Raw genomic sequence first — 14,499 nt, 5'->3', positions numbered from 1 at the left:
ACTGTCAACATGATTATCAACAACTGCTTTGATTATGAAATAGCAATGTTACTGACATAGTCAAAGTAACTTTTAGTTGAAACGAAACCATTTCAATGTCATCAATTTTTGAGTTGGCAAATAATGGCCAATTCATTTTTGACAATGTTCAAAACAATGGTCGACTTTGAGTTATGTTACAGGGTTACAAGTTATAAGTATGTTTAGTACAAAAGATAAAAATGATTAGGAATTTCAGTGAAAAAATAAGGCATTTTTAGGAATTCCCTTCGAGTTTTTCACTTTTTTAGGAATATTAGGGACGCTGGACAGCCTGCATTAGCTTTGAACCACAGCATCAGCAGAAAGTTACAGCAATGCATGACCATCATCTGAATGGTCACCTGAAATAAAGTTGACAATACTGATGCACTGCTTTTCATGGTGACATGCAGATGGCTATGTGGAGCACAGCAGCCTTGAGCATAGTAATGTGATGCTGATGCAGGCATACACATTCTCTTCCTGTAAAATACAAAAGGCAAAAGCAGTACCAAAATTTAAATCTCTCTGAATTCCTCGGCAATATATTTTTAAAACTAGAAATGTGTCATCATGCCACGGATGCCCCGCATGCAGCCAAAATTTCAGTATGGTGCATTAATTATTTTTTTCATTTTAAGTTCAAAGCCCTTAAAACTTTTCAATGTTAACACAAACCATTTTCATACAATGTTCAAGGCACTGAAATTATTCAGTCTAAACCTTTTAAAAATAGCATATTGCATATTTGTAGCCAAAAAATGGCTAAAAGTAAGAGTGCTGAAACTGAAAGTTCAAAATTTTTCCAACATTCAGGAAAGATAAGTTTGTCTTAAATCATTGAACTACAACCAAATTCAAACTTAAACTGCTTATTCTAAGATGTATCTATTCATTTTCAAAGTGGTAAGGGACATAACTCTGCCAAAAAATCATCAAACCATGACTGAATTCCAACTTGACCTGCCCATTCCTTTGAATATCCATATGTCAAATTTAAGTTGAATATGTAACACTGTTGGGTAGATAATGAACAGAAACTGTAAATTTCATATTATTTTCAAAAGTGAAAGGGGCATTACTCTGCCCCAAAATCAATTGAACCATGACCAAATTCGAACATGAGGCCCGGGCATTCCAAAAACATATCATATGTCAAATTTGAGTTGAATGTGTTGTACCATTGGGAAGATAATAACGGAAACTGAAAATTTCATATTACTTTCAAAGTGAAAGGGGCATAACTCTGCAAAAATCATTGAACCATGACCAAATTTGAACTTGGCCCGGGCATTCCAAAAAACATATCCATATGTCAAATTTGAGTTGAATGTGTTTGTACCATTGGGGAGATAATAAACAGAAACTGTAAATTTCATATTATTTTCAAGTGAAAGGGGCATTACTCTGCCAAAAATCATTGAACCATGACAAACTCGAACTTGGCCTGGGCATTCCAAAAAACATATCCCATATGTCAAATTTGAGTTGAATGTGTTGTACCATTGGGGAGATAATAAACGGAAACTGAAAATTTCATATTACTTTCAAAGTGAAAGGGGCATAACTCTGCCAAAAATCATTGAACCATGACCAAATTCCAACTTTGACCTGCGCATTCCTTTGACGCATCCATATGTCAAGTTTGAGTTGAATGTGTTGTACCTTTGGGGAGATAATGAACGGAAACTGAAAATTTCATATTATTTTCAAAGTAAAAGGGGCATAACTCTGCCAAAAATCATCAAACCACGACCAAATTCAAACTTGACCTGTATTTTCTCATGACATATCCATATGTCAAGTTTGAGTTGAATGTGTTGTACCGTTGGGGAGATAATGAACGGAAACTGAAAATTTCATATTATTTTCAAAGTAAAAGGGGCATAACTCTGCCTAAAATCATCGAACCATGACCAAATTCAAACTTGACCTGTATTTTCTCATGACATATCCATATGCCAAGTTTGAGTTGAATGTGTTGTACCGTTGGGGAGATAATGAATGGAAACTGAAATTTCATATTATTTTCAAAGTAAAAGGGGCACAACTCTGCAAAAAATCGTCGAACCATGACCAAATTCGAACTTGACCTGTATTTTCTCATGACATATTCATATGTCAAATTTGAGTTGAATGTGTGCAACCGTTCTTAAGATAATGAACGGAAACTGATGATGACGGAATGACAGAATGACGGAAGGACGGAACAGGGTAACTCTATATGCCCCGGCCATTACATGGCGGGGGCATAAAAATATAGGAAAAATATTCAAAATATAGGAAAATATAGGTAAAATAGGAGGCTTTTTAAAATATAGGATTCCGACCCAAAATATAGGAGTTTTATAGGAATATAGGAATTGGTTGACAGCCTGTAATCTTACTTACGAATTTCCAGGAAATTTGGACAGCACAAATGTACATGCTGATCTCCCAAAGTGGTTGGGGGATAGAAAGCTAACAAAACTGAAAGGTTGAAAAATAGCTACACACAACCATTTTTGGTCTGTTCATTTCAAATGCTTCAAATGTCTTATATTGCTTGTAAGTGGTTACTTATTCTAAAACACTTCTCATTATTGCCTTTTAAACAAACTGTGTACTCAAACACAATAAACCACAGAATAAAGCAAGCAATATCTACATTCCGAATGATGTCAGACGAGATGTCAATAAACAAACCAATATCATGAAAATTATACTTTTTCTCTCAATGTAGTTCAACATATTTAAAAAGATTCTCTTTCTGCTAGCAAAAGATGTCAATTTTAGTTGTAAACTGATGATATCTATATATATCTAACTGAAAAAGGTAATAAAGTTGAAAAGATAAGGGGAATTATTCAAAATATGATTATGCTGATAAACAAAATATATACTAATGTCCTTATATTTACCTTTTTATAAAAGGTGAAGGGGGATTTCTCACGTAAAATGACTGTACTGACAAACAAATATTAATACACATGTAAAATTTTATATATCTACCTTTTTATAAAGTCGCCATTTAGTATTCAGTTTCTCTAAAGACTCCAGATTCTGTCTGAAGACAGCAATATCTGTTTGTAAAAATGACTGACCATACGCCTGAAATAATAGATAGGTACATCACTGTAATCTTTGTAGAAAATATTCAAATGAAAGTAGTAAAGATATAAACTGTAAACATCACAGAGATGTGGAATTATTATTGCTTATCTAACCCTTGGTACATTAAATATATTATTAACATCTGTCAAATGATGCGGTTCCAATCAGAATATCCTTCCTGAGGGGATCTGTTTATTAACAAGCCTCATTACCACCCATGGGCAGGTTCCCCAGGGACGGATATTCCGATCTGAATCGCAAACATATGACAGATATTTTTTCTTTCATATTCTACCATATTCTATCAATTTTAAATTCTTTACCTTAATACAACAATTTCCATGGAAATTTATGTCATTATACCAATTACTATTTTTTTACGACAGCATATGAAATTACACCTTCATTCATTATGGTGAAATTACGTCATCCTAGGCATGCCATCGTACAGCATGTGACTCATCTAGCACCTCCCATGCCAGATGAAATTTCCAGCATGGGTTAAACTAACGGAAACACTAGTCTGATATGCAAGAAAGATGGTCTTGTCAATCTTTCAAATCTGGACAAATCCATTCATCAATTTTAGGTAAAATAGAGTTTATACTAATTTATTTTAGTTTGATTGTAATGGAAGCAGTTAATTCATTCCTAGAACCGACCAGTACTAAGCAATGAGTGTATAGTTTCCTGCTCACAAAAACAACGACTTGTCCCTGACAAGGTTTGAACTCACGTGGCCAGCACACCTTGTATTATAAGTCTGACAAGTTATCCACTTGGCCGTGCCACCACTAAATTATACCCAGTAATACAAGTAAATCTATCAATTTTATAACAGTTATAGAGCAACAATTTGCTAAAAATTAATCATAAAATTATTGCATTAACTCTAACCTGCATTATAGCTGAAAACTGTGCTTCATTCTCCACAGTTTCCACTTTGCTTCTTAGAGATGTGAAAACAGACCCCTTGAAGAAATACTTCCAGTTACTGAGGAGAAATTCATGTAGTAATTCATACAACACTTGTTTCATATCGGGTGAGGAACGCTGAAATATAAAATATCTTATGATTACTGAAAATTTTAGGTGGTTTGATTTTCTATATCAACAGAGGTCAGGCATTATTAATTATTTATTATCCAAATTAACACATCACAATTTGTATCCAATCCTTAAGGAGTTTCTCTTTAAGCTTCTACAATCCATGTCAATGCATTTACTTTTTTTATGGTCCCAAAAATTCAGCCACTTGGTTTGACATGAAATGAATGCATTGGTCTCCAAAAAGAGAGGTTTAGTTTAAACAATATTTTATTTATAAGTATTACATTTACATGATAATTGACAAATAATAAATAGTACGGATTGAGTAGTAAGCTTGAAAGCTTTTTTAAAAACTCTTTCCGTGAGAGGTTTGACATTAATTGGTAACAAACAAACAAATATAGAAAAGTTTTTATGATACATGTAACATAAATAACATTGATTTATTATATATGTTCCATACATATATGTGTTCCACGCATATGATTATCTATAGTACTTTGTAAAATTTGTCATCTGTACTGTAACAGGACATACATGTTCAATATAGCTAAAATGCTACATAGAAAAATTTACTACCTGAGCTATAACAGGATATATATGTTCCATACATATATCTATAATACTGGGGAGAAATCTTTTGAATGATGAACCAGGTTCTTGTATAATAATCTGTAGAATCTTCAAAAATCTATAAAAAAACAGCACCAATGTTAAGATAATGTAACTTTTTGTATGTATTTTGACATTTTCAATATTACATTCTATTTATTTATTAAGCAAGATTTTAAGATTCACTGACACTGAATTTATTGGTGAAAGAAGACTTCAGGTGCTCTTCTATACAACACAAATGAACATACAAGGAGACCTGCTAACCTCTGGTAAGTATATCATATGAAAGCATCAAAAGGAATCCAATTATAATCATCAAGATTAAAAGTGACTACACATACGTGTTACAACTGAAAGTTGCATGTGTAACCCACAACACATGATTTTGGCATTTATGATGAGCCCTTGTGCTGAAAATAAAATGGCACCAGTGCACTATAGGTTATACAGCCGCTTTCCAGTTTTTCTGGTGGAGGAAGACCTCGGATGCCCCATCTGTGCATTATTTCAGGCACAAAAGGGCATCTGAGTAGAAATGAAATATTTCTGAAGTTTTACAAAAAATCTATCAACTAAGCATCATCCTATGGAGATAACAGTTTTGAACTTTTTAAATACTGTTCTATTCCAACTTACTTTTCTATCACTCGATGTGCAGCACTGCTTTCATGTCTTATTGTTTCTGCCAACTGCTCTCTGAATATACAAATTATTCTCAATATTGTTATTTTATGTTTATAGAAATAAACATTAAACAAGTATATTTATCTCACTTTATTTGTTATAAAAACATAATTTAACATTTACAAAGTGAGCTAAAATAAGTTTCTTTTTAACGATAAAATATATAATGTTATGCAATAATGAAACTTTTTATAGTTGCATCACAAAAAGACCCCATATTTATCTCTGGTCTTTATTTATTATTATTTCTAGAATGATAAAACATCTTTGGTAGAATCATATCCCTTCTGTTTATTTCACCATATAAATGTCATTATTCCCCCACCCTCCAATTTGGGTTTAAACCTGCAGCTGTAAATGGCAAGTATTTCAAAGTCTGTCACCATACCACTTAGCCACACTATTATATTTGCTTGATCAAGGATTTATTTACAATGACACTTGTATATTCACAAGTGTCATCTTTTAAGTTTAACTGGTAAAAAATCCCTACTTGCTTATATTTATTCAAAAAGTTTTAACTCTAACAGAAGCACTGACAAAATCATGTAAGCAAATATTATTGTAAACTTTTGTTATTGCCATACTTGCTAAAAAGTCCCATGAATGTTTGAATGGCATGTTCTGTAAAAGGGACTCCCATCTGTACTCTACATGACTGAAACAAGGCCAGGAAAAATGTCATCAACTCTTCTACCACATCTGAAAGAACAAACATTACCACTATTTACTGAACTGCAATACTGAAGTTTGAGAAAGGTCTGGCAGACCCTCCACTAGCATCATTTCAGACACAAGTACCTGCCTGAGAAAAGCCACAAAGTTCCTTTAAACAAGCTGAACAGCTTTCTGACAAGAAAGAATTTCATTCCAACTTCTTTGATTGGAATCAAACCCATATTGATGAGTGGTAAGTGATTTGAAGCCAGCGATCTTAACCACTCAGCAACATGAAGTGTAAGATTTTAACTCATTTTAACTCACAGAGTACATTATAAAAATGGTATGGCAACTTCAGCTTCAACTAATAACGGAAGACCTAATATGACATTCTGTGATTTTTTCCCCCAACAAGAGCAGTCATAAAACCAGTATCCTTCCACACACCAGTTGGATAGCATTTGAAGGTATATAAATCACTATTTAAGTCAGTTTAAGTATATCTGTCAAACAATCAGCTTTCCTGCTTCAACTGCTGTATAAAACCCCACTATATATTATTTTAACTTGCATGCAAATTTTACTTTAGGTCTTCAAATTGCTGAGCTGAAAATGAGCATTTTCATTAGACCACAGATATTTTACAGCAGCATTTTATAGGTTATTTCATTTAATCAGTGTTGGTCAAATAATGGAAATATTTCTTTCAAAGAATCAGGAAATTTTCTCTTCTCAACACTATTGCAGCAAAATTTCGGCAAAAAAATCTTCTGCAGAGAGAGAAACTTATTCTTATGTGTAATGCAAAAAGTATACAGGAGTTATTGCACAAATATGCACACATGTTACATAGATATACAATATAGGCATGTGCATGAAATTAGATTATGTATATGCCCCTTATGAAAAGGTAATGAAATGTAAAAGTATCATGTTTCTTGTCTTAGTTGCTGTTTAATATCTGGAAACAACTAGGATTTTACAATAATGGACCAGTCATGCATAAACATTTTCCAACACCCCCTAGCCCAGATGTTGAACACAAATTTTGACATTTGACCTCTGCATGACCTTGACATCTGTGGCTCTTATATGTATACAATTTATTTCCTTTCAAGTGTAAAGACCTCAATTAAAACAGTATTGAAGTCAAATAAATGTTATACACTTATGAAAAAATATTGACTATACAATTTGATTAATTGCCTTTCATAGCCTTTAAACTATTTTCAGACCATAAAATCAGCTAGAAATAAACTGTCAGTAGTAGCCTAAACGTTGCTGCCCTGAAGGTTCAAACTCAATCATTGACAAGCTGTTATTTTCTTGAGCAAGAAATTTTACATTCATTGCTTAGTATTGGTTGGTTCCAAGAATAGATTATTTTAAAGTGTGTCCATAAGCTTATAATTACAACAAAATCACAATATAAATTCTACATAAACTAACATATCACTGTAATCTTACCAGGCTGATGAATGAAGACTGGAAATACTGCCAGACTAATGTTTACAATCTCTGACATAGACTGGTAGCAAATCTGTTTTGTTTTTACTACTTCTCCCGACACACACTCGACCCAGTCTACCATCAGCTTTAAACTGTTACTTATAACCAACTTGGCTGAAATACACATTACAATAACAGATAAACAGTGAAAATGATATAACTAATTCATTTTCATACACATCATAGTATCAAGGCTTGCAACTGTTATGATTCATATTCTTTTTCCTTATTTTTAATTTAATACAAAACAATAAATAAATAAATGAAATGTTCCTAATTTAATGAAATACAAGTGCTGCCTTGGTTGAGTGAATAATGAAAAGACAAAATCTATTGTACCATCAAATTACATCTAAGTAATTAAAGGTCTGAATAAATCTCAAAAACATCCTTTAATACCCTTTAACACTATGAGGTTACCAGTACAATACTGGATCATAATATTTATTGGATGAGGTACTAGTTGCTTGGAGGAGTACAATATGGATTTGATATGGATTTTCTTAACTTGGGAAATGAAACGATTCTCAACAACAGAAATCTTAATATAGATTCTTGGACAGTAACATGAAAAAGAGGCTAAATTGATAAGATTGGATCCAGTAATGAAATATATTGCATGATCACATTTTGGAGCAAAAGCTGAAAGTTTACCAGTTTTATAAGGTGTAAAATAATTCTAATATAACACATTTTTATAAACATTTACCTGCATCCTGGGCAGTTTTGTTGTTAATCAGCGACGAAGTGTCTTTCAACTGGAAATATGGTGCTGCCATCTGGTGGCAGAAACTCTCATGATTGCTGGCTCGGTTACTCCAATCTTGTTCAGAATCAGGAATATTGTTCCATGGTAGTAACAAGTGAAGACTGAGGGCTCTATACAACAACAGTTGTACCTGACAAAAATACATGCAATTTGGTTTCCAATACAGACTGTATTCTTAAATTAAAGAGCTGATGAATAAATATAGACAATGAGACCTATTTATCTACTTCCTATGTATTTTAGATTATTTCAAGAATATTAACAAGATATGTTTGTAAAACATGTTTGCCCCCTATCAGCAGCCAGTAAGTCATGTGATCAGGTTATTATGCACAACTTCTGACCCAGTGAAGAAAATATGACACTGATCCCTTGATCCCAAAATCAATAGGGGTCATCTACTGGTCATGACTAATCACCATACCAAGTTTGAAGTTCCTAGGCCTAAGTGTTCTTTAGTTATTGATCGGAAACCGTTTTTACTTACTAGGTCAATGTGACCTTGACCTTTGACCCCTTGACCCCAAAGTTAAAAGGGGTCATCTGATGGTCATGACCAATCACCATACCAAGTTTGAAGTTCCAAGGCCTAAGCGTTCTTTAGTTATTGATCAGAAACCGTTTTAACTTACAAGGTCAATGTGACCTTGACCTTTGACCCCTTGACCCCAAAATCAATAGGGGTCATCTGCTGGTCATGACCAATCACCATACCAAGTTTGAAGTTCCTAGGCCTAAGCGTTCTTAAGTTATTGATCGGAAACCGTTTTTACTTACAAGGTCAATGTGACCTTGACCTTTGACCCCTTGACCCCAAAATCAATAGGGGTCATCTGCTGGTCATGACCAATCACCATACCAAGTTTGAAGTTCCTAGGCCTAAGCTTTCTTTAGTTATTGATCGGAAACCGTTTTTACCTACAAGGTCAATGTGACCTTGACCTTTGACCCCTTGACCCCAAAATCAATAGGGGTCATCTGCTGGTCATGACCAATCACCATACCAAGTTTGAAGTTCCTAGGCCTAAGCGTTCTTAAGTTATTGATCGGAAACCGTTTTTACCTACAAGGTCAATGTGACCTTGACCTTTGACCCCTTGACCCCAAAATCAATAGGGGTCATCTACTGGTCATGACCAATCACCATACCAAGTTTGAAGTTCCTAGGCCTAAGCGTTCTTTAGTTATTGATCGGAAACCGTTTTTACCTACAAGGTCAATGTGACCTTGACCTTTGACCCCTTGACCCCAAAATCAATAGGGGTCATCTACTGGTCATGACCAATCACCATACCAAGTTTGAAGTTCCTAGGCCTAAGCGTTCTTTAGTTATTGATCGGAAACCGTTTTTACTTACAAGGTCAATGTGACCTTGACCTTTGACCCTTGACCCCAAAATCAATAGGGGTCATCTGCTGGTCATGACCAATCACCATACCAAGTTTGAAGTTCCTAGGCCTAAGCGTTCTTTAGTTATTGATCGGACACCGTTTTTACTTACAAGGTCAATGTGACCTTGACCTTTGACCCCTTGACCCCAAAATCAATAGGGGTCATCTGCTGGTCATGACCAATCACCATACCAAGTTTAAAGTTCCTAGGCCTAAGCGTTCTTAAGTTATTAATCAGAAACCGTTTTTACTTACAAGGTCAATGTGACCTTGACCTTTTACCCCAAAATCAATAGGGGTCATCTGCTGGTCATGACCAATCACCATACAAAGTTTGATGTCCCTAGGCCTAAGCGCTCTTTAGTTATTGATCAGAAACCGTTTTTACTTAAAAGGTCAATGTGACCTTGACCTTTGACCCCTCAATAGGGGTCATCTGCTGGTCATGACCAATCACCATACCAAGTTTGAAGTTCCTAGGCCTAAGCGTTCTTTAGTTATTGATCGGAAACCGTTTTTACTTACAAGGTCAATGTGACCTTGACCTTTGACCCCTTGACCCAAAAATCAATAGGGGTCATCTGCTGGTCATGACCAATCACTATACCAAGTTTGAAGTTCCTAGGCCAAAGCGTTCTTTAGTTATTGATTGGGAACCGTTTTTACTTACAAGGTCAATGTGACCTTGACCTTTGACCCCTTGACCCCAAAATCAATAGGGGTCATTTGCTGGTCATGACCAATCACCATACTCCTAGGCCTAAGGGTTCTTTAGTTATCACTCGGAAACCATTTGGTCTACGGACCGACGGACCAACAGACAGACAAATGCAAAGCAATATACCCCCTCTTCTTTGAAGTGGGGGCATAATAATTTTAGCTTTATATTAACTGAAGTAAAGCATATGTGTATAAGATTTAAATGATTAATCAGAGTCTTCTAAAATTGTAGTAATCACCTAAACATGGGCAAATAGTTTTTTCACCCACTTGAAGTTTACCCAAAATTTTGACACCTACTCTAGACTTTGTTTTAAAAACAACCTTACTAGGTTAAGCTGATTATGATTACGACAGGCCTTAACTTTAAATAAAATAGGTGATCATACCTCTATATTTACTTTCCTAAATGCACCTTGACTTGCTTTATTGTAGAGTTCTTGGACACACGAGATTTGTAGCAAGAAGTTAGGCCTTACAGTGGTCACTAATGAAAGTAACAAGTGGGCAGCCGAACGTGAGATCTTGTCAGGTATCTGGAAAATACAAAAAAATCATTTTATTCTTTAACAAACAATTACTAATATCCTTTATTATTAATTTTTCATGTAAGTCAACAATCTTTAACAAAAGCAACACTATTGTGAATCATGAACAATGTGTTTTACACAAATATGAAATAAGTGTTCATCCTAACATTTGTCACCAGAATGGAACCAGACAAGTCTGTACTTTTTTATGCAGTCTGACCAGGCCCTTTAATATTGGACGCTAAATTTTTGTGTATTTTTATATTAAAATCCCTAAAAATTCAAATTGACTGTTCCTAAATCGAATCTGGGTAAATATATTACACACATTTAGTGGGTCACATGTTAATAAAGCTGTAATTCTATCTATATGTTGCAGTCTAACTAGTCTATATAATGTTGGTAGCTAAATTTTTGTGTATTTTGATATTGAAATCCCTTAAAAATTTAAATTGACTGTTCCTAATTCGAATCTGGGTAAATCTATTACACAAATTCAGCGGGTCAAGAGTTAATATATCTGTTCATTTTATCTACCTGTTCCTCAAACAGACCAGTGATGGCATCCAGTAATGTTGTAACCATGTCAGTAAACTTCTTCCTCTGATCAGGATAATTCTGTGACTCCGCGTAGAACTGTGACAGCCAATGAGCAAAAGGTTTGATCGCCGCTAAAGCTTGAGCATGCCTGTAATATGTAATTATGATTAAAAGACATGCATCCAGGATATATAGGTATGCATTTTAACAAGAAATGAAATTTTAGCATAATTGCATTTAATCTGATGGGTATTTTGGTGTGGGGAGGGGTTTAAATTTGTAATTCAACAGTATTTTAAATGTACTTTCATGCAAATGATCTTCATCAATGATAGGGTTTGCACAGTGAAAAGTGTAAACTGTTTGCCATACATTTTTACATGTATATCTTATCTGGATGTCTTGCGTATCTCTGACCTCATTATAACAAATACAGTGAAATCTGTGTTAATAAACATCTCTTAATAAAAATCACATGTAGATAAATGTAAATAAATACCTTAATTACATGCCATCTTTTGGATTTTCAATTTAAATGATTAAAAATGTGCTAAAGGTAATCTTCAAAAGAGCACAATTCTATTTTCATTTCTGGCTGGTCTTAATGGAGAAGTTTTAACTGTGAATAATCTTCAGAGTAATGAATAATTTATCAAATTCTGCAGAACAAATTGTTTTCCCAAGATAATTTAAGAATAAAGATAAAATATAATTAAAGAGAAGATAGTAAAAGAATAGAAATTGTATGCCCATCCTTGATTAAATTTACGCAGGCAAACAAAAAGTAATAAATATAGTTTCTCTTACACTTCAATCAGATCTGTTTGTAAAACACTTTGCTCTGTGGACGTCAGTTCAAACAGCTTCACTCTACTACCATACACAACCATATGTATTAATCTGAAATATGATATTCATAAAATATTTGCAAAAAACTCTTTGGAATCATTTACTTACTTTGACTTAAAAGGAAAGACTAGCAGGTCTTTGATACTACCGATAAGATATTGGTACTGCTACTGCCTACATTTGGAAGCATATCCTTGTTCAGTTTTGAAATTGTGAATTTCTTCAATTAAAGAAATATATCTACACAGAATTTGTATACTCAACAAATTTTTGCATTGTTGCCTGTACAATTTTATTGCAGTTGGCTCTCATTATCTCGAAGTCATTGGGACTGTCAAAAAATTATCTCAGTCATTGGGACTGTCAAAAAAATATCGAGATAACGAAATGTCCAGATAAACTTATTTCGTTTTGAACAAGTGAGAAACTGATTTTCACAAAAGACACTACATGCAGTCAAAATCTCACTTTTTGTGCCAAATGTGCAGCCTGACCAGGACTAGGACCACTTGGACTATACTAACTGAGCTATCTGACTGCTTCTCCCCTAAATAGTGAACATTTCTAAACCATGGCATATATGACAGTATGATCGCACAAAACATATCACACACATTGACCAATCTTACACAAGATACTCACCTTTCCATTAATACTTGACCGTCTGTAAATCTTTCAGCAAATTTTTCAGCTATAAAATGATCAGCTAATCTCCCAAGCCCTTGTAACAGGGATGACAGATCTCGTAAAGAACAATGCAGACGTCTACAGTCATTCTCCCCTCGTATATTTAAACTACGTTTGGAATTTGTAGATTGAATATGTCTCTCTAAACCGAAATATATTTCCATCACTTCTTGAAATGGTTCATACTGAAAAAGTATATAAAAACTGAATGGAAAAGTATTCATATATTACATAATCATTGAAGTTGACTGTAACAATGTGATTGAATAAGTCATTTTCTATTATCTTACAGAAGACACAAAAACTGTTTGTTGTTGATATAGAGGATATTGAGTGAGTGTAAGATTAATATTGTATTTATTGAACAAGTTGATAAAATTATAATATGCTCTGGCGAGCATTATATATTATTTCATTCAACAAGTTCAATAAATTTACACAAAATCAATATTCTTTTTATCACAAACCAAAAATACAGATCATTTGATTGAAGCAAAAAAGAACCATTTTTCGTTGACACGCCTATAGTATAACACTAACATCTAGCGCGTCTTAACGCTATGTTTTGTATAACAAAAATGACGTCACATCAGAATATATGCACGGCCGTGCAATACCATTTTTACAAAGTTGTAAAAGCAGCAGGGGTGTGAGATAAATATTTGTTCTTATCAATAACTTTTTCCAAACTGAAATACTTTTAAAAACATAAGAGCTGTCAGAAGGACAGTGTGCTTGACTATTCTCAGTGCTTGATAAAACAAGAGCCTTGATAATGTACAATTTTCTAAGTTCAGAAAGGTCCATAATTTTGTCAAAATGTTGTTAGAGTTATGGACCTGGGACAGTGACCTTCTTTTATGCTCCCAAAAAAGTGCATGAAGTTTCAACTCATTCCCTTCAGTAATTTTGGATATACCAACATGCACACAAAAATTCAACCAAAGCATGATGCCCATGCAGATTCCTTCGTAAGAACAATAGCTCTCCTTATTCTCCAAATATTTGAACTAAAAATTCGTCAATCATAGTGTATCTTCTCATCTTTAAACTTAATATAGTCACAACAGTGCTGTGTTAAACTTAAAGTTTGTTTTAAGTTACCAGTTTAAGTATATTTCATTTACCAGTATCTGGAAGGTCTCGGCTGTCAGTATTTCTGCTACTCGGGCAATCAACTCCAGACATTGTCGTAGAAAATGCTGCCACTCTGTTTCCTCCTGAAAGTAAGAAAAATGTATTTTTAGAAATTTCTCAATACTAATGAATCTTGGACATCTGCCGCCCCCACACCCCTCACCTCAGTCTAAAATTGCATCATCAGACATTCCCTCAAGCTTTATAATAGCGATTTTCCAGATTCCTGGTATAGAAGTTTTTT

General features: G+C 34.1%; 1 protein-coding gene across 1 annotated transcript; it reads right to left on the bottom strand.

The window, feature by feature from the left end:
- Nucleotides 1-4,018: 4,018 nt before the first annotated feature.
- On the bottom strand, nt 4,019-14,340 carry LOC132739640 (exportin-6-like; the record flags this gene model as incomplete). Its single annotated transcript, XM_060727392.1, is given in 11 exon segments — nt 4,019-4,167; nt 4,744-4,855; nt 5,416-5,475; nt 6,051-6,165; nt 7,591-7,746; nt 8,342-8,531; nt 10,902-11,048; nt 11,580-11,730; nt 12,390-12,482; nt 13,074-13,303; nt 14,246-14,340. Coding segments are annotated over 10 exon segments (1,382 nt in total), but the record flags the coding sequence as incomplete, so codon positions are not given.
- Nucleotides 14,341-14,499: the final 159 nt, after the last annotated feature.

Source organism: Ruditapes philippinarum, unplaced genomic scaffold (assembly GCF_026571515.1).
Source record: "Ruditapes philippinarum isolate M1 unplaced genomic scaffold, ASM2657151v2 ctg19231_1_1_1_1, whole genome shotgun sequence".
Taxonomy (NCBI): domain Eukaryota; kingdom Metazoa; phylum Mollusca; class Bivalvia; order Venerida; family Veneridae; genus Ruditapes; species Ruditapes philippinarum.
Note: the sequence above shows the minus strand (reverse complement) of the source record. Positions and strands in the feature narration are given on the sequence as shown.